Source organism: Vigna angularis, chromosome 1 (genome assembly GCF_016808095.1).
Source record: "Vigna angularis cultivar LongXiaoDou No.4 chromosome 1, ASM1680809v1, whole genome shotgun sequence".
NCBI classification, from domain to species: Eukaryota; Viridiplantae; Streptophyta; class Magnoliopsida; order Fabales; family Fabaceae; genus Vigna; species Vigna angularis.
This window is the reverse complement of record NC_068970.1, coordinates 47,241,054-47,262,007: the sequence shown is the minus strand read 5'-3', so window position 1 is coordinate 47,262,007 and position 20,954 is coordinate 47,241,054. Positions and strand designations below refer to the sequence as shown.

The window sequence follows — 20,954 nt, the reverse complement described above, 5'->3', positions numbered from 1 at the left end:
TAGATACAAAATAGATTCGGATGGCCAGAGAAGTAAACGTCTACGTTTTCGGAAAGATGGGGTTCCATATCTGTGTGAGTACCTTGTCCTTACAGAAATATCAACAATGCAAACAAGTTCACGCATATTGGTAAGAACAGGGCAACAACCAATTACATGGACACATTGCACACAACTAGGGAAGAACAAGGCAATCAATTTATTCAAGTATCGTTCTAAAATAGAGAACTTACCTCGCACTCCAGAACACCCAATTCAATGGAAGCCAAGCCACACCGCCAACTCTCAACCCAACAGCCAACCTTGGGCTTCACCGCAACGACCTCCTGACGCTAATCACCACGAATCACCACCTTACTCGTCGCACAAGCCTGACGCGCACGACCACGAACCACCACCCCACCCGCAAGACCCACAGCGACACGACCCACAGCGACACGACGAACCGTACGCACACAATGCCACCAGACAGAACGGGCAGGGAGAGGGATAAGGAGAGAATGAACGAAACCAAGCGAAAGGGAATGCAGACGGAGTGAATGGGAAGGTCGATGGGGAGGGAGGGCCGAAATCGCAGCTCTTACCGGCAGAGGGGAACGAGGGCTTTGTTTGACAAAATTGGGGACGAACCCCAATCATTGATTTTAATTGTTCGACGCTCTTACCGAAGGTTTCAAAACCCTCGCTAAGGTCTTTTTGACCGTCGGAAATGTGATTTCCTCTAGGCCGTCGGGGATTCACTTTTTGCCCCTCGATAAAGCACTTTTACCGACGGTAAACAAGCCTTCGGAAAAATACCCTCGGTAATTCGCGATTTTCTTGTAGTGTATCACACAAGAAAGAACAAAAAGTTGCTCAAATTCTCACATAGGATATTTCTGTCACAATCAATTTAGCCTCTCAAACATAATAGTCATCTAGCAGTCAGAGAAAAGCAAGGATTTCAAACCAATCTGAGTATCAATGAAGTGAAGGACAAGCCTACAATCTAAACAAGGTCCAGAAATCAAGAGAAACATGCAAAAGTGTACATAAACACAAGCTTAAAACAAAACAAAAACAATCTAGAACTAGAAAAATATAAACAAAGAAAAGCCTAAACAAAGAAAAATCTCCCCCAATAGACTACACTTAAACTACACAGTGTCCCCAATGTGTCACAAGCATAAGATCAGCAATTAGAAGAGTCAACAGATCATGGACAAGTGCAATAAAAGTGGGCAAGGGAGGAGAAGGGAAAAGAAAAATCCCTTGAGTAAGGGTGGAAGATTCCAAACTTGAACTAGCATAGAAATATTTTCCACCATTGGATCCAAGAAGGATGTTTTGAGGAACTACTTCATCCTTCAAATCTGATCGAGTAGAGAAATGTCTTCCACAGGTAGATCTTAGAAGGAAGGGTTGTTGATGAGCGGGTTCATTCCATAGCTGGATCTAAGAAGGAAGGGTTGTTGATGAGCGGGTTCAGCTGGTGCTTATTGATCTTCAACCTTTTGTGTATGCAGGCACCTTTGTTTTCAACTATGGGTGTTTGTTGGTCAAATTCATGTGTACCTCCTGCAATAGGGTTAGTCCATGTGGCTCCAAAGAATCTATATGCAGAACTATAACACCCAATCCTAAATTATCAGACTGAACATGACATATACCCTGAGAGCATGAATCAAGTTCAAATTTAGAAGCAATATCAATAACAAACTCAGATTCATGTTCAGTGCATCAACAATATAATCATCAACCACATACCCATCAATAGCATACTCAATTTGAGGTATGTTTACCTCACTTCCCTAAAGATTTTTTGAATAGGAGACATCAACAAACCATAACTAATGGTGGAAGATGAATTTGGTCTACCTGGCTCAAAAGTGTTGCTCATACCTCACTTCCCTAAAGATCTTTATCAGGATCAACAACCGAACGGTATTACATCAATAAAATGCAAATCATATCAGAATGCAGAAATTATAACACTAGAAAAACGAAAAAGAACAAGTCGAACGGTACCAACAGTGATGTATGTTAGAGACCGAACGGTATAAAAAGGAACAGCGTGGCAGAATTAAAAAGAAGAAATTAAACCAGCAAAACGCGACTAAACTGAACAAAACTGCAAAGTTGGAACGAAATTGAACAGTAAAAACTGATTAGCAGAATGAATAGTAAAAAGCGATTGGCAGCAGCAATGAACAATAAAAAGCGATTGGCAACAGGAAATGAGCACTAAAAACCGATTGGCAGCAGCAAATGAACAGTAAAATCGTAAATGAAGAAGAAACTTGAGTGCAGAAACAAATTCAACTAGGAAATTGCAAAGAGAATGAGTTTAGTACATGAAGAGTAAAAGAAAGCAAAACCTAAAACCCCCCAAAAGGGGGAAGAAGAAGAAGAAAACACCCAATACTCCCCAAAACCTAAGAAGATGAACGTGCAAAAATGAGGGAGAAGAGTGGAAAGTGAAATCTGATTTGGGGTTTATAGCCCCCAAATTACGAAAATGCCCTTAGTATGGGCTTCTCCTAAAATGGGTCCAAAGTCATAAAGTTTGACCCAAAACTAAAATAATTAAAATTACAAAATGAAATTAAACACAATTCTTGACGTGGCTACACTTTTGTTGTCCCAAAATATGTTTCCAAAATTGTCCTGCAAATAATAATTGAAATAATTAAGTTCAAATAATTCAAATTAATTAAAATAAGAATTATTAGTCAAATTAAGACTAAATAGTGAAAATGAGACAATAATTACTAATACAATATAGTACGAAAAGCTAGGTGAATAGTACAAAATAGTAATTCATCGACTCCCAACTTCTATTCAAGCTCTTCAATTCGTAACTAGCTTTCTATGCCACTGAAAGTTGAATAGGAAAGAAAATGTGCTTAGAGGGCTTGTTCGTAGTTGCTCACAGTCACTAAGAAGGTTGCTTATATTAAAAAGAATTAAAGTGTAGCTTGTTTTGTCACTCAAGAAAGTATTTTTTAAATTACGGGAGTGGGAAAAGTAGTTTAAGCATCCCTTAGGTGGTGAGTGTAATTTGTCAATTTAGTTATAATTACGCTTCGTTATGGGATATGGCTTTCACATTTTAAAATTTCCTTTGGAGCTTGTTCTGATTTATCTTAGAAGATATTATTGTCTTATTAAGGATGAGACTAGTACTTGATTATGGTGAAGACTTTTGATAGCAAAGTATCGTCCACATGGGGTATATAAGGATGCTCGAGGTATATTAGTGATACACAATACAGAACATCAGGTAAGCTGTTTCATTTTATTTTATATTACTAGATAGAGATATTACTAAGCACAATAACATCATGCTTTAATCTCTCTGTTTCTTAAAATGACATTTCAAGCTTCACCAACAAAACAGGGGTCTCTATAAGTTCTATTTTATACTTTCCATCTAGATGCCCTAGTTTGGCTGCCTCTTATTATTGTTCATTAAGTCACATGCTATAAATTAGACATATTCTGAATGGCAAATAATAAAAGTTCTTTGTTAAAAAGTGAGATTATTACTTTTATACAGGGGAAAATATGAGCTATTAGAAGTAGTGTAAGAAATGCCAATTTTAGGGAATAATCATAATGAGTTTGGCAGTCACGAAATTTAATGACTTTGTGGTTTAAAGTTTATCTCTTTGGCTGCACCGAGCGTAAGTAGCATGCAAACTTTACTGTTTTGTTATTTTGCTAGGGCATAGCTTGAGCTTGATTTGTTGCCAATTTCCTTTTATTTGTTGTTTCATCTTACTAATTATTGTTCTTGATGTCTCCAGCTCAACTTGTGTGGTTCAAAGATGAAAGCAAAGTTGTCTGCATCCCTGTTGTAGTTGTAAGTTGTCAAACTTGTTTCTGTTATGGAAAGATATCAGAATTCTTATTTAAATAGATTTTGTCTGATTCATTTTTTAATAATATAATAATCTTGTTAAAAGAGTGTTTTTTTTTTACCAGAAAAACTATTCTTATATATTTTTTTATAAAAATATATTTTACCAAATTATATAATATATTTTCAGTAATAACATTTTTTTTGTTTATTGAAAGTATTAAAAACAAATATAGTTAGATGTTTTGTAGGTTCTAAGACATTTACTTTATCTACAATACTTACGAAGAGAAACACGTTGATGCTTTAAGGAATAAATGAGTGAAGAAAAGCTTGATAAATTGAATTTATTTTAAAGATTCTAATACTAATATAGATGGGAATTTATTGCCTTCTTTTCACCGGTAATAGCTCATGGGAAATGTTCTTTTTCTTTTGATTTCAGTTTCAATTTTTATATTTGTTTTTGGTCTTGCCAATTAGAATTATTGTTACTATTTTATTTTAATTTCTTGCAAGATTTATATCTTGTTTGTTGCTTTAATTTTTAGTCTGTTGTGCTTTTCAGCTTTAGGTCTATGAATAGTTCTTGATTTATATTCTTAATTTATATTATAGGTATTTGATAAAAAAAATGTGTCAAATGATGAAGAAAATGAAGAAGTATAAAAATGATAATTGTTATTCAAAATATTTTTGATTTGTTACGTTGAAAAACATGTTTATTTTTAATTTTTAAGACCGAACATGTGTTATTTCTTAAGTTGATAAATTAATTATATTTTTAATTTTACAGTTTATTTTAAATAATAATAATTACTTTTGTTTCATATTATTTGGTTTAATATTAAACATGTTAATCACATTAATTAAATTATTTGAATAATAAAAAAAATTAATTTATTACCATTACCAACGGTTTTCAAAACCTACCGGCGGTTTTATTAAACTTTAGTTAGTTTTAGCGGTTTCAATAAAATCTCCACTAGTTCTGATGGTTTAAGCAAAACTCCCGCTAATTCTGACGGTTTTCTCAAAACCTCCGTTAATTCTGATAAATTTTTTCAAAATCTCCACTAATTACGGCGATTTTTTAGAAAATCACCGATAATTACTTAGCGAAGCAACTTTTCTAAGAAATTTTTCTAACCATGGATAACATACTTTTCGGAGATTAAAACCGTCGAAAATAGAAAAAAATAACTTGGAAAAAAACTTAAATTTTTATAGTGATTCAAGGTTTCTCTCGCTTTTCATACAACAAGTCTACGCTAATATTGAGGCAATAGTCATTTCCACTCTCATCATAAATCTTTTAATTTAAGAAGACTTTAGAAAAAATGAGTCATTTTTGTTTAATTTTGTCAACTTTTCATTTTATATTTTAACATTTTAATTTGTAATTCTCATATTTTTTTTGTTTGTTTCAGATTTAGTAAATATGATATTTAAAATGAAATAAAGTAAATAAAATCACTTTATTGAGAACACAAATGAAATGAATATCATTTATTGAAATTATATTTGAATTTCTATTTAAAAATTAGAGAATATGAACGTAAAATAAGTCTCCCTCAATTTTTATCAATGCTATAAGCTCGTAGAAGAGGTCAAATATTAATCTTGCAACAGTGCACTTTTCATGATGAATTCATCCATTGGGAATTTACAACACAACTTTTTCAATAATCAGGACTACAGCAAGTGCAACAATTACAGATCATTATTATGCATGATTAAGACTATGCCCATATATGTCCGCAAATTTTAGTAATTTATTATTTGTGATTTCCATCTTCTTCTACAATGGTGGAATGCTCTGCTCATCCCTGAAAAAGTTTCCAGGATCAACCCTGGCCTTCACTTGTGTCAGTCTTTCAAAATTCTTATTGAAATATTTCAAACCCCATGATTTTGCTGTTTCATAGTCCATTTTTCTTTGGTTCACACCCAAATCAAGGTCCCTGTAATTCAAATATGACTGTCTTGGCAACTTTGACACGTAGGGTGCCATATATTCATACAATCTTCTTATCCAATATAAATGCTTTGGGGCTTCTTCCTTTGAACCCAAATTCACCGAATACTGAATACCATATAAGTTCCCTTTTCTGTGCGGAAAAGGAGTTTCTGATTCTGAAATCTCACTCATTTTTCCACCATATGGTGTGAAGATCAACAGTGGTGAGTTCTCCAATAGCAGCATATTCCATAGCCCTTCTAAGCCAACTAAGGGAATTGGTTCCTTAACAAAATCAGATTTTGCTTTGAAACTTGAGGATGTTTGATTTCTCCTGAGCAAGACCTCCAATTCATTTATTGAATGGCCTGCAAAGTAAAGAACAGATTGAATCCAAGTCATCTGGGTGAAGTTGTTGCGCTGCAAACCCAGTTCTGAAAAACTGTTTTGCATCAAAGGAAGGAGATTCTGAGCTGTCCCAAGGTACAATCCTGTGAAGGAAACAACCACAGTTTTTCCACCCTGAGAACCTGAATTGGAAACTCCCACAACAACGTGCAGAAAAAGTTCTGCAGGAAGTTTGGGAGCAACAATTTCCCACTTGTGGAAAAGGTCAGTGGCACCTTGTTCCAAGGACCTTGAAACATCAAAAACTGTCACTGTTGAAGGAACACGTACAAGCTTGATTTTCCATGCAGTAATGACTCCAAAGCTTGACCCTCCCCCTCCTCTTATGGCCCAAAAGAGATCTTCTCCCATCAGTGTTCTATTCAGTATCTTTCCATTCACATCTATTATCTGAGCATCAATTACATTATCAGAAGCTAAGCCATATTTTCTGAAAATTGTTCCAAACCCTCCTCCACTGAAGTGCCCTCCAACACCCATGGTGGAGCAACTTCCAGCAGGGAACCCATGGACCTTACTTTTGTGTGCAATTGCATAATAGAGTTCTCCAACTGTAGCACCTGATTGAACCCATGCACTTTCTTCGTCCATATTGATGGTTATTGACCTAAGGTTGATAAGATCAATGATGACGAATGGAACGTGAGAAACATAAGAAAGGCCCTCGTAGTCATGGCCCCCACTTCGAACTCTTACTTCTAAGTTGTTTTCCTTTGAGCAAAGCAGTGCTACTTGGATGTGGAATAGGCTTTGTGGAGTGACAATAAGATCTGGTTTTGGAACTGAACTGCTTAGGAATCTGGCATTTCTTATAGAAGAATTCAAAAGTGGTTCATAAGAAGAACTACTTTTACTGAATGTTACTTCTGAAGTTGTGTTGTTCCCTAAAATTGCCTGAAAACATTGACGGAAACCTTGATCAAGGCGAGCAGAACCAGAAGTTGAAGCAGGGAAAATTGAAGTGAAAACGGTGACAGAAAAGAAAAGTATTTTTGCCATCCAATCGGCTATTGTTGTTTCCGTTCTTATCTTTTCAATAAATGGGAAATCAGGCTTTTATAGCCAAAGTTAATTATTCGGCTGTTTATGGCTGGCATATTTGAATGGACTTTAGCAAAAGAAAATGAATAATTATGATTCTAGGAAATTAAGAATTATGATTTAGAACGTGTTTATTAAAATAAAAATCAGCTAAACAGTATTTTAGTTTGTCTTTTTTGCATGATTTGATTCGAAAAGAATCTAATAAAAAAGGAAATATGATTTGAAAATTGGAAGGATAAACTCACAAGTCAAGAGCCAAACTTTGAGACAAATAAAACACGCTATTTTACATATTCAAAGCAAAGAAAAAAAGCATTGGCGCCAAATGCCTTTTTTTCTTTGCTTTGAATTTTCAGCTACTTCCAAATTTCAGCCACTAACTTCTCTTTTCTTCCTCATGCATCCCCACATATTAAATGAATTCCTCTAATATGAAGTTTCTTCACTTAGATGAATAGCTAGCATAGAAGAGGCCACTTCTTAGTTTCCCTTTTTCGCACGAATTTTCACACCAATTTAATAAGATGATATGTATATTATGTATAAGTGATTATTTTATTGAAAAATATTTATCACTCTAAAAGTATAGCAATATAATCAATAACTATTTTATTAAAAAGATATTTCGTTTTTATGTTTAAAATTATTACTAAAAGGTTGGCGTGTATAGATCCGATTGTAAGTGCTTTTAATAATAATATATTATAATCATACAAACATTTTGCAAAAGAAAATTACTAAATATGAATAAATTTACACTTTACAATATACAAAAACATTTAATTCTTTGTTGTTAATATACTGTTACTGTGTAATCCATCGAAATGTATGTCTTTTAAGACAAGACTTCTTAAGATATATATATATATATAGATCAATCAAATTTAGATTTTGTTTTTATGATTTGTCTTATTAAATGTACTGTATATTACAAAAATAGTTGAAACTCAACATCCTATTAAACTATACGTACATTTTGTCCTTCTTTTTATCCATCATACCTACTGCGTTTTGTCCTTTGCTTTGTACTTTGCAAAGTGCAAACTTGTTGGAAGTCTACATGGAATAAGATTCCAAACGGATAATGATAATTTGACAATATTTTTTTATAATATTTTAACATCATCTATGTGTCATTCTGTGATTAGTCCCAAATTATTCCACAATTAATAATAATAATCATCATAAACACCAACATGAACCAATCACAGAATAACACATAGATGGTGTTAAAATGTTATCAAAAAGATGTTGTCAAAGTATCATTATTCATTCCAAACACAGACTAAATAAGTTGGAAAATTCGTAAGTAAAAGTTAATTGAACTTTTGGTACATGAAGATTTAAAATTATTCTTAATATTTCAACTAAAAAAATTAATATATTAATATTTATTTAACTTAATATAGCATGTTAATAAATAAAATATTGTCATCCACCTATATGAATTATTATATGATTAAGATAGTTAATTTTTATGATAATTACTTTAAATTTTATATTTAAGATATTTTAATTGGTTGTAGGATAAATTTTTATGATAATGCTATGTTAAAATTAATTTATTTTGAGTGATAATATACAAATATTACATTTTATACTCTACAATTATTCAACATCGGTAAAAATAATAATAGTTTTATTTTAAAATATAAAATAAATTAAAAAAACAAGTGAAAAAAAATTAAAATATTAACATTTTATTAAGTGTGGAAAAAGTGTAGAAAGATATATAACTTTTCTTATTTTAGATGTTTGATCGTGATTTCCACATCTCCACTATGAAAAATGTTAAGTGTTTGTTAAGGAAAACGTACGGTTTATGAATTTTTTTTTAGTTTAATTTTTGGGATAGTGTTTTTCGTTTGTATTTCTTTAAACTCATCTTTTGATGCTTAGGTTTTTAAATAGTTTAGTTTTCTTATTTCAAATATATGATTTTAATAAGTTTTATATTTCAAATTAATGTTTAGTGACCAATTTTTGTTATTCAGTTGATAAAAGAACTAAAATTCATACAATATGTTATATTTGTAATTCTTTATACTTAAATATAACATTCACTACAAAAAAAACATTTATTACCAACGATCAAAATCCGTCGGAAACGTCAAAAATTCGTTGATAATGGCATTTTTTTGACGGATTACCGACGGGCCTAACTCCGTCGGTAATAACATTGTCCGTAACCTTTATCGACGGCTTTTTATGGCCGTCAATAATTATCGAAGGACAAATCCGTCAGTAATGGCTAAAAAAATCTGTCGGTAATTATCGAAGGAAAAAGCTGTCGGTAAGTCCGTCGGTAAATATCTCGATCTGGTTCATCTTCTTCCTCTTTTTCCTTCGTCTGTTTTCTCGAATTTTAATTTTTTTTATCAAACTTTCTTCATTCCTAAACCAAAACAACAATCCAATTCATTCCAAAGCCAAAATCAAAGACTAAACTTAGGTTGTCCAATTGTTTTAGAAACCCTAAAATTAGGAAAAATCCTCAATTAGATTTTGAGCATCCATGGCAGCAGTGACAACGCTCTCCCATGGCAGTGGTGACTCTCTCCAACGACAACAGTGGCGCTCTCCAAAGGCAACGGTGGCGCTCTCCAACGACAGCGGTGGCGCTCTCCAACGGCAGCGGTGGCAGTATGGGAAGATGGTTGCACAAGAGTGAAAAATGGTTGCAGAGAAGGTGAGAAATGCTCTTGAAAGAAGAAATGACGATTTGTGAGAGATGAAAATGTAGTCTTCTTCGCGCAGTGAGAAAGGAAAAATGGGCGGGAATTTTGCCGCTCTTTTTACCGACGGATTTATCGACGGATTTTGTTCGTCGGTAATTACCGAAGGCTTTATCGCCGGATTTTGTTCGTCGGTAATTACCGAAGGCTTTACCGAAGGCCAAAATCCATCGGTAATCACTTTTTTACATCTGTCGATAAAATTTGTCGGTAATGCATCCTTTACCGACGGAAAAGATTCCGTCGATAAAGTTCCATCGGTAATTCCATGTATTTTTGTAGTGATTTAAGGATATTTTTTGATTAAATAAATAAAAGTCTAAGTTCATAATTTTGAAAGTTTGGTTCTGATTAGACATTTGAATACGACTCCTTTTTATTTAATTTGTCGTTTGAAGTTTATATATTTGTTTAATTTTGAGAAATTAATTATATTTAAGAAGTTTATGTATTAATGATTCTCTCACTGAGATCAATTTAGTTGTAACTGAAGAAAAAATAATGCGATAGTATTTTTGTAATTATAGTAAATATAGATTCACTTAGATGTACCTCAGTTTTGCATATCAAGTACCTATTTGAACCATATATTAAATATTTAAGTTTCTAAACAAGTTGCGCAACACTTTGTATATACAACATAAAGTGCACAAGTTGTGCAAATTCTAACACTATAAGATAGAATGTAATACATTAATTACAAAATTCATTCAATCTTCTTACATTAATTCCAACACTATAACATTTAGGCATTCATTCCCACAACCCAACTTTTCTTCTTGAGGTGTCTTACAATGATAAACCATTATCTGATACATATTCAAAGGAGTAATAATGAATTCAGGAATATAAAACAAATGCGCAATTTTCAAATACCAAAGAGCTTAATTGAGACCTAAGGGTTGTTCGTCATGACTAAATAATAAACCACAATCAAAAGGTAAAATAAAACTAATGTATATTCAGTGCAGTATCTCGCTACTAGCTTATAAGTAATTATCTATTATTAAATACTTTTTTAAAATACTTAACTTCCAAATTTATTTAAGGATTTAGTTCATGTAATTGAACAATAGGATCAAATATGTTGAAATTTTAAGAAAATAAATTAGCTTATTTATATTAAATATAATTTTAAGGTCTAAAATATACACGGGTGGTCAATTGCATTTTTCTCTTTCATGTTTTGATGCATTAAGTGGTGTATTTTTATTGCGAAAAATATTATTAACAAAAGACGTGAATATTATTTTACTAATAATAATTTTCTCTAATTTTAATTTATACTCATTCTTATTCAAAATATATTTATAATTTATTATAATACCCCATCAATTTAATTTTTATCACATTAATTAACTTTATTACAAGATGTTCACTTTTTCCTTTATCCTCCACCCTTTTATTTCTTAGATTCAACACTTTTCTTTCTATTTTGTTTTCATTTTTTTTTTGTCTTTCACAGTTCTACTCTCGTATAAAGAAAGCATAAATAATATACAATCTAATTATAGATAAATATACACCTTCTATTTCAGCATAAATATAATAATTTTTGAAAAAGGTAACAAAATTTTCAAATAGTCTAAAATTGTGTGTATAAATATTTCAATCATAATTCGTAAAGAATAGTTCATTTTGCTGACATTGTTTTCTCATAAATGCCTCTTCATATTTCAATCATGGTATGTTCTTCCCCTTTATATAATTTTGATATGTTCAAGAATCTCTTGCACAATATTCCATTTGAATTTTCAAGTATACCAAGATATCTAATATAATCTTCCAAAATTTTCCACCAATGACTTAGTTGTGACCCTAGCATTGAAAATCAACACCACTCTTGCATTTTGATTTGAGAACTGACCTTTTATAAAGACCTGTTTATTTTATATGAATAACCATTCTAATTGACAATGACATCTAATGTGACATCCCAAAATATCATATACACATATAATATAATAGGATTCAGCTATAATAAAATGTAAAAGCAGTTGAGAGATAGAGATAATAGTATTTAAATATATATACAGTCATCCAAAAGATAGAGGGAATTAAAACGAAATCAAACTTGAGTACAAGTTTCCAAAGTTCTCCCAAAATACAAGGCTATTGAAATTTTAAAGAGACCTAAAAAGTTTTCCAAAAGTGTCGAACTATATAAAATAAAAGCTAGAAGTTTTTCAAAATAACAAGTTAAACAACTAAGAGCTAGTAGAAGGCCTAAGTACTAGGGGCTGGGTTTTCTTCAACCTTCAAAGCTTGCTCCAATGGTACATCATCACCTACTGCTCACATCCAAAGGATTGAATGATCATCGCAAGGGGAAGACAAACACATGCAACACATACAATGCAAGGGTGAGCTAGGTCTCAAACCAACATACAGATAATTTCAATTCAACCTAGCATTTCAGAGAACGTCCATACACACATAAACATGTAAATCATCATAAACATAAATATTTATTTCACAAAACTCATTAAAGCAAGCATCCTATCATGTTAAGACTCCTAGACACGTCCGGACATAGAATGTATGTAGAGTTGGGGCGGGTTGTGCACTTGTGATGGCCCCTACTGCTTTGCAAAGCCATTGCCGAGGGGTTCCACCCGACCATACACAAGGCTAGTCCGTTATCGCGGAATAGACCTTCAGTGATAGCGCCTACCCTAGGACCTCCCACTACTCCCACCACACGCGTCAATCCCCTCTAAGTGAGAATGAAAGACCGTTGGAGTGTTAGGGATAACCCCCCATATGGAAGCCTCTCACATTCATTCAATACACTAACTGATCCCACCGAGAGATCTTAATTTCATATTCAATCCGACCACTTTAAATCACATGATATTCCTCTTGGATCAATAATGTACCTCATAAACCACTTTGATTCATCAAACATAAACTTTCATAGTCATTCAAGTGCATTCTTACTATATTGTCTCATACCAAACCCATACACCATCATACAACATCAACCATGTCATAAAAACAACTCATACATTACATACTTTCACAAAACCATCACTTATTAACACAAATTTCTTTAGGACTTTTAATTTTAAATACTTAAGTAATTCAAACAGCTTGGAGACTGATAACAGTTGAAAAACTGTTATTTTCATGCTTAAAATTGATACTAAAAGCAACCTTTAACACTTAGAAACTAGCTTGAAATCATGCTTTTGTTCATATTTTCATAAATAAGAGAGCTGGACAGGTTTATGCTTGATTTCAGTGTTTTTGTGCAGGTTTTAAGGTGAATTTGGTGAAAGAAGTGAAGAAGGAGAGAGATGGAATCAGAAAAGACATCAAAAAGTGCAAAAGGAGAAGCCGCAACCGCCGCTCAGCGGCAGTTTACCGCTCAGCGGCACTCAGGAGTTCACGTTGGCACCGCTGAGGGGCAAAATGGCCGCTGAGGGGAGAAAACGACTCACGCACTTACCGCTGAGCGGTACTTTACCGCTGAGCGGCACTATTTTTGGGCTTGGGCCTAATTTTTTGTAATTTACGAATAGTATATAAGCTTTAGGGTTTCCTAGGGTTTGTATCTTTGGCTGGAACGAAGCAAACACTCTCTCTACCACCCCTTTGAAGGAGGATCTTGGATGCTCAGGCTACCTCTTCACCTTTCTAGGGTTTTATCCTTCATTCTTTCATTATTGTTCATCTAGGTTCACCATGAATATGGTGAACTAAACCTTGTATGTTTGTTGGGGAATCAATGTAATCTTTTGAAGCTCTCATATATGGAATTTGTGTTTACATCTTAATCTAAGACCTATGCTTTCTTTCATCATTAGTTAGGTTTTTTCCTCTTTGCTCAATGCTTGCTTTGTTTAACTCATTCAATGCATGATTATTGGTTTTGTCGATACGGGAACGTACGGGGAAGTCTAGATCCGGGGAATTTCTCCCAATAGTATATTGGTTGTCGTTAAGCTCCTGCGCTAAATAAACTAATTATTAGGAATGCTAGGAATCGTATGAACTCGTAATTAGGGAGAAGCCTTCTTGAAAGGTAATTTAGAGAGTGGCATTAACAGTGATGAATTGAATGTTGAATTCCTAAAATATATGAGAGTGGATAAGATGAAATTGATAACCCCAACAACATACTCATCCATATATTCCATTGAAAGTGTTTGTATTTTGCTTTAGCCATTGATCACATTCATGCATACATGTTTATTTTCGTCTTTTGCATAGTAAAATCCAATTATTTCGTTCTTAAGTCTTAGCTAATCAACAAATCACATAACTAAACTAGGCCGTGAGTCCTTTGGGAGAACGATACTTGGTCTTACCGAGTTATTACTTGAAACGATTCGGTCATACTTGCCGATTGTAAAACAAGTTTGTGACATCACATTTTGGTGTTCATAAATTTGTCTATCAAGTTTTTGGCGCCGTTGCCGGGGACTCGTGGTTTAACTGGTTAATTTGTGTGATTATTGATTATCTTTGACTTTAATTTTGAATTTCTGTTTTTATTTTTCTGTTTTTATTTTTTCTGTTTTTATTTTATTTTATTTTATTTTCTGTTTTTATTTTATTCTCTGAATCTTATATCTTCTCCTATATCTTTTTGTGCTAACCAAATATTCTAGGGTTTTGTTCTCTTGTGTATGCAGGAGGCAATTCGAACAAGGAGCAAAGTAACTACAGAACCTCTTCTTGAAGGTTTAGACGAGAGTAGACGGAGGAGAAGAATCCGAACATCTAGAGAACTTTTCCCTCCTCCGGAAACTCTGTTTCAACCATCACCACAAGGTTCTGACCATAGCACAGAAAATATGGAGAACAATAATATCAGAAGAACTCTTGCTGATTACACCAATATAGCTGGGCCTCAGCACTTTAACAGTATAGCTAGACCTAGAGTCAATGCAGCTAACATGAAGGTCAAACCAGCATTGATCCAACTGGTGAAGAGCAATCAGTTTAATGGGTTATCTCATGAAAGCCCATATGAGCACCTCACTACATTTAATGAGATCTGCAACACAGTGAAAATCAATGGGGTGCCAGATGAAGCGATCAAACTTAGCTTGTTTCCTTTCTCATTAGGAGGCAATGCTAAGCTTTGGTTAAATTCTTTTCCAGAAGGAAGCTTCACAGAGTGGGAAGCAGTGGTAACTAAGTTTCTAAATAAATACTTCCCACAATCAAAGGTGAATAAAGGCAAGCAAGAGATTTCTTCATTCAGGCAGGGCATGGAAGAATCACTGGGTCATGCATGGGATAGATACAAAAGCTTGCTACGAAAAACACCGACGCATGGATTCGATGAAGTGGAAGTAATCCTTATATTCCTTGGAGGTCTTGGTTCACAAACCAAGATGATGCTTGATGCCTCAGCAGGAGGAAACATTAAATGGAAAACTCCAGAGGAAGCAACAGAAATTATTGAAAATATGGCTACTAGTGATAATGAACTCAACAGTGAAAGAGGAGCTCCTATGCAACAGAAAGGAGTTCTACATTTACAAACACATGATGCCTTGCTAGCACAAAATAAAATTATCTCTCAACAGTTGGAAGAAGTAATTATGAAGCTTTCCCAAATACCACAAGAAATACAACAAGTCTCAATGGTTCAAGGGCAACAGCAAAAATGGCAAATGCAATCTACTCCATCTGAGAAGACAACAAAACTTGACGAGACTTTCCAAAGATTCTTGAAGACGAATGCATCTTATTGTCAGAATGTGGATGCTGCATTTAAAAAAATGGAGATCTATGTTGAGAGAATAATTGACAAGATGAAACATGATAATCTCAGAAAGGAGTGTAAAACTGTTGTGACCAGAAGTGGTAAAGTGTTAGAGGAGAGAAAAAAAGAAAGAGAGGAGAAAGAAAATGAGAGTGAGAGTGAAAAAGAAACATGTGAGTGGAAAGAAAGAGTTGAGAGAGAGAAAAAGAAAAAAGAAGAAGATGAGAGGAGAGAAAAAAAAGAGAGAGAAGAGAGAGAGGAAAGACAAAAAGAAAAAGAGGGTGAAAAGCTACTTCCTTATCCAAAGAATTATTCAAGGAAGGAGAAAGAAAAGCAGTTGGAAAGATTCATGGAGTTATTTAAGAAGCTGGAGATCACCATACCATTCTCTGAAGCATTGCAACAGATGCCAGCATATGCAAAGTTTTTGAAGGAACTTCTTACAAAGAAAAACAAGTACATTGAAAAGGAAACTATCAATGTACAGGGTAACTGCAGTGCAATCATACAGAAACTACCTTCTAAACTTAAAGATCCAGGAAGTTTCACTATTCCATGCACCATAGGAGATTTGAAAGTTGGAAGAGCATTGATTGATTTGGGAGCTAGCATTAATTTGATGCCGCTATCCATGTGCAGAACAATTCAGGGTTTGGAAATCAAACCAACCAGAATGACTCTTCAACTGGCGGACAGGTCTCTTAAATATCCATATGGAGTGGTTGAAGATGTTCTAGTAAAGGTTGATAAATTTGTATTCCCAGTGGATTTTATTGTGATGGAGATGGAAGGAAATAGTGATGTTCCTCTTATTCTTGGGAGACCTTTTATGAAGACTGCTAGAGTTTTAATTGATGTAGAGAATGGTAAGCTTAAATTGAGAGTTGATGATGAAGAGGTCACTTTTGACGTGTCCAAGGCCATGACATATCCAAATGATGACAACGCATGTTTTCAATTTGATGAACTTGATGAAGTTTTTATGGTGCAAGAAAGGATGGTGCGAAATATTTCTCCATTAGAGAAAACTCTCCTTGATGCTTGTGAAGATTTAGATGAAGAAGAGGAGAAATTAATTGATGAATGTCTGATGGACTTGGAAACATTGAAAGAGAGTCCAGTGGAAGATCCAATCTTTGAAATAATTGATAAGGAAGAAGAAGTCAAAGCGAAGATGCCAGAATTAAAAAGATTGCCATCACATCTGAAATATGTTTTTCTAGAAGAAGATGGAACAAAGCCAGTCATCATCAATAACTCTTTATCTCTACAAGAAAAAGAGAAGTTGATAAAAATTTTGAAGGCCAATAAAGAAGCCATTGGGTGGTCAATATCAGATCTTAAAGGTATTAGCCCAACTTATTGCATGCACAAGATTTTTATGGAAGAAGATTATAAACCAAGTGCTCAACCACAGAGAAGGTTAAATCCTGTTATGAAGGAGGTGGTCAGAAAAGAAGTGTTGAAACTGCTAGAAGCTGGTATCATCTATCCAATCTCTGATAGTGAATGGGTGAGTCCAGTACAGGTGGTTCCAAAGAAAGGTGGGATGACAGTAATTCATAATGATAAAAATGAACTTATTCCTACTCGTACAGTTACTGGCTGGCGTATGTGCATTGATTACAGGAAGCTGAATAAAGCTACTAGAAAGGATCATTTTCCTCTTCCCTTCATGGACCAGATGTTAGAAAGATTATCAGGTCAAGCTTTCTATTGTTTTCTAGATGGATATTCTGGATACAATCAAATTGTGGTAGATCCAAAAGACCAAGAGAAGACGGCTTTTACTTGTCCCTTTGGTATCTTTGCATATAGAAAGATGCCATTTGGATTATGTAATGCTCCAGCTACATTTCAAAGGTGTATGCAGGCAATTTTTGCAGATCTCTTAGAAAAATGTATTGAAGTGTTCATGGATGATTTCTCAGTTTTTGGGAACTCTTTCCAAAGATGTCTGGCTAATTTGAACACGGTTCTTAAAAGATGTGTTTAGACAAATCTTGTTCTTAATTGGGAGAAATGCCATTTCATGGTAACTGAAGGAATTGTGCTGGGGCATAAAATCTCTGCTAAAGGAATTGAGGTAGATAAAGCTAAAGTAGAGGTCATTGAGAAACTGCCTCCACCCACAAATGTAAGAGGGATTAGGAGTTTTCTCGGTCATGCTGGGTTTTATAGAAGATTCATGAAAGATTTCTCAAAAATTGCTAAACCATTGAGTAATCTTTTGATGAAGGATGCTCCTTTTGTGATGGATGAAGACTGTTTAAAAGCTTTTGACACATTGAAGAATAAATTAGTGTCAGCCCCAGTAATTGTAACGCTACATTGGAATCAAAATTTTGAATTAATGTGTGATGCAAGCGATTATGCAATAGGAGTTGTTCTTGGCCAGCGAAAAGAACAAAAGTTTCATCCAATTTATTATGCTAGCAAAGTTCTGAATGATGCTCAACTGAATTATGCTACCACAGAAAAAGAATTCCTGGCTATTGTGTATGCTTTAGAGAAATTTCGATCTTATCTTATTGGATCTAAGGTGATTGTCTATACAGACCATGCAGCTATCAAATATTTGTTGACAAAGCCAGATTCTAAGCCACGTCTGATTAGATGGGTACTACTGTTGCAAGAATTTGATGTAGAAATCCGTGATAAGAAAGGAAGTGAGAACTTGATTGCTGATCATTTGTCACGGTTAGTCAACAATGAGGTCACTAGCAAGGAATTTGAAATCTGGGAGTCTTTTTCAGATGAAACACTAATGTATATTCAGTAGAGGCCCTGGTTTGCTGATATGGCTAATTTCAAAGCTGCAAGGGTCATGCCAGAAGACTTAACTTGGCAACAAAGAAAAAAAATTTTTGCATGATGCTAAGCAGTTTGTTTGGGATGATCCTTATTTGTTCAAGATTGGAGCAGATAATCTTCTGAGGAGATGTGTGACAAATGAAGAAGCAGAAGGAATTCTCTGGCATTGTCATGATTCACCTTATGGAGGACATTTTAATGGAGAAAGAACAACAACAAAAGTCCTTCAATCAGGGTTCTATTGGCCAACTTTATTTAAAGATGCCCATAATCATGCCAGAAATTGTGATAAATGTCAAAGAGCAGGGACGATCACTAAACGTCATGAGATGCCATTACAAGGCATTTTAGACGTTGAGGTTTTTGATTGCTGGGGTATTGACTTTGTTGGACCTTTTCCTCCATCTTTCAACAATGAATATATTTTGGTAGCAGTGGATTATGTGAGTAAATGGGTGGAAGCACTAGCTTGTCCTAAAAATGATGCTAGCACGGTAATTAAATTTTTGAAGAGGCAGATATTTTCACGTTTTGGCACTCCAAGAGTGTGATTAATGATGGAGGATCTCATTTTTGCAATTATCAGCTAGAAAAAGTACTCAAACACTATGGAGTGAAACATAAGGTAGTTGCACCTTATCATCCACAAACCAATGGACAGGCTGAGGTATCTAACAGGGAAATAAAAAGGATCCTGGAAAAAACAGTGACTTCATCAAGAAAGGATTGGTCACTCAAATTGGATGATGCTCTTTGGGCTTACAGGACGGCAATGAAGACGTCCATGGGATTATCACCGTTTCAATTAGTCTATGGGAAAGCATGTCATTTGCGAGTAGAATTGGAGCATAGAGCGTTATGGGCTTTGAAATTTTTGAATTTTGATCCTTATGAAACTCAATGCACACGCAGAAGGCAGATTTTGGAGCTTGAAGAAATGCGATTACATGCATATGATTCATCCAAAGCTTACAAAGACAAGATCAAATTTTATCATGACAGGAAGTTGGTGAATAGAGTTTTCAATCCAGGACAACAGGTACTATTGTTCAATTCAAGATTGAAGATATTTCCTCGGAAGCTGAAGTCAAAATGGTCAGGACCATATGTGGTAAAAGAAGTGCATCCGCATGGAGCAATTGAAATATTTAATCCAGCTACTAATGATCCACAGAAAAGTTGGGTGGTGAATGGTCAACGTCTCAAGCCCTATCTAGGGGGAGAAGTGCAACAATTGTCCACAATTATGCTGTTGGTTGATCCTTGAGAGTTTGGGTCAGGCTCGTGACGTTAAACAAGCGCTTACTGGGAGGCAACCCAGTGATTTAAGAACTTTTTAATTTTTGTTTTGGTGATGTAATTTTGAACTTTTGGGTATTTTTGTTTTTGTTATAAGTTTGTTACAGGATTTACATCTACTGATGGATGTTAGACGGAAGAGTATCTACTAAAGGATACTATGTTTGTATACACCTACTGATGGGTGTTGGTAAGGAAAATTTGCACCTACTGAAGGGTGCTGGAGGATTTTGGGTCAGGCTCGTGACGTTAAACAAGCGCTACCTGGGAGGCAACCCAGTTGATTAATTTTTCTGTATAATTTTTGTTTTGATCCTGCTTTAGTTGCATAATAGAGTTGTGCATGAGTGATTTGAGAATTTTATTGTAGGGAGCCAGTAAGGGGTATGTTTAGGATGCATCTAGGTCAAGCTAAGAAGGAGAGCACTTCCCGCAAGTGCCGCTGAGCGGCAAACTACCGTTGAGCGGTAGTGTCGCAGAAGGGGCTTGGGTTGCCCCTCAGCGGAACCTGAGCCCATTAGGGGTATTTTTATACCCTAAGCTGCGCCTTGGTTTTTTTTTTTTAGATTCTTCTATGCACACACTCCTACTTACTTTTCCAAGGTTTTCTATAACTTTTTCCTCACCCCTCTTGAGAAAATCTTCCTTTCACTCACTTGCTCACTAGTTTTCCATCTAAGTTTGGGGTTGGGAGAGAGAATCATTTATGGGGCTGAGTTTTTCAAAGCAATAAAGCAGGATTTGTTTTATTCACTTATTTGTTTTTGATTAGGGATGATGTACTCTATTGGAAACCTGGTTTGTTATGATGGTTTGCTATTGACTGTGATTGTGTGATAAGTAATGCTTGATGATGATTATTGACTGATTGATGTTGAGATAGATGTGCACATAAAATGCTTATACAGGTGATTCACAAGCTTTGTGAACAAATGCAGGATATTATGATTGTGATTATGAGATTAAGCAGGATGTGTATGTCAAATGTGAATGAGCTTATATGTGAGGTTTTGAGCTCCAGAGTTTTTATTGTTTGAATGCTATTATTTTGAAAGCATGAATGATTTAGCCCAGGTTTTCTATGATTGAATCAATTGCTTGTTTTGCATCATATGATCAAGGCCATTTGTT

The 20,954-nt window shown here is 34.5% G+C and overlaps 1 protein-coding gene across 1 annotated transcript; it reads right to left on the bottom strand.

The window, feature by feature from the left end:
- Window positions 1-5,424: 5,424 nt before the first annotated feature.
- Window positions 5,425-7,230, bottom strand: LOC108319883 (tetrahydroberberine oxidase). The gene has a single exon (XM_017551180.2). It carries the CDS (start codon window positions 7,206-7,208, stop codon window positions 5,643-5,645), a length of 1,566 nt encoding a protein of 521 aa, XP_017406669.1. The 5' UTR covers window positions 7,209-7,230; the 3' UTR covers window positions 5,425-5,642.
- Window positions 7,231-20,954: the final 13,724 nt, after the last annotated feature.

Coding starts and splice junctions, on each gene's coding strand:
- LOC108319883 (XM_017551180.2), bottom strand. CDS start 7,208: ATGGCAAAAATACTTTTCTTTTCTGTCACCGTTTTCACTTCAATTTTC.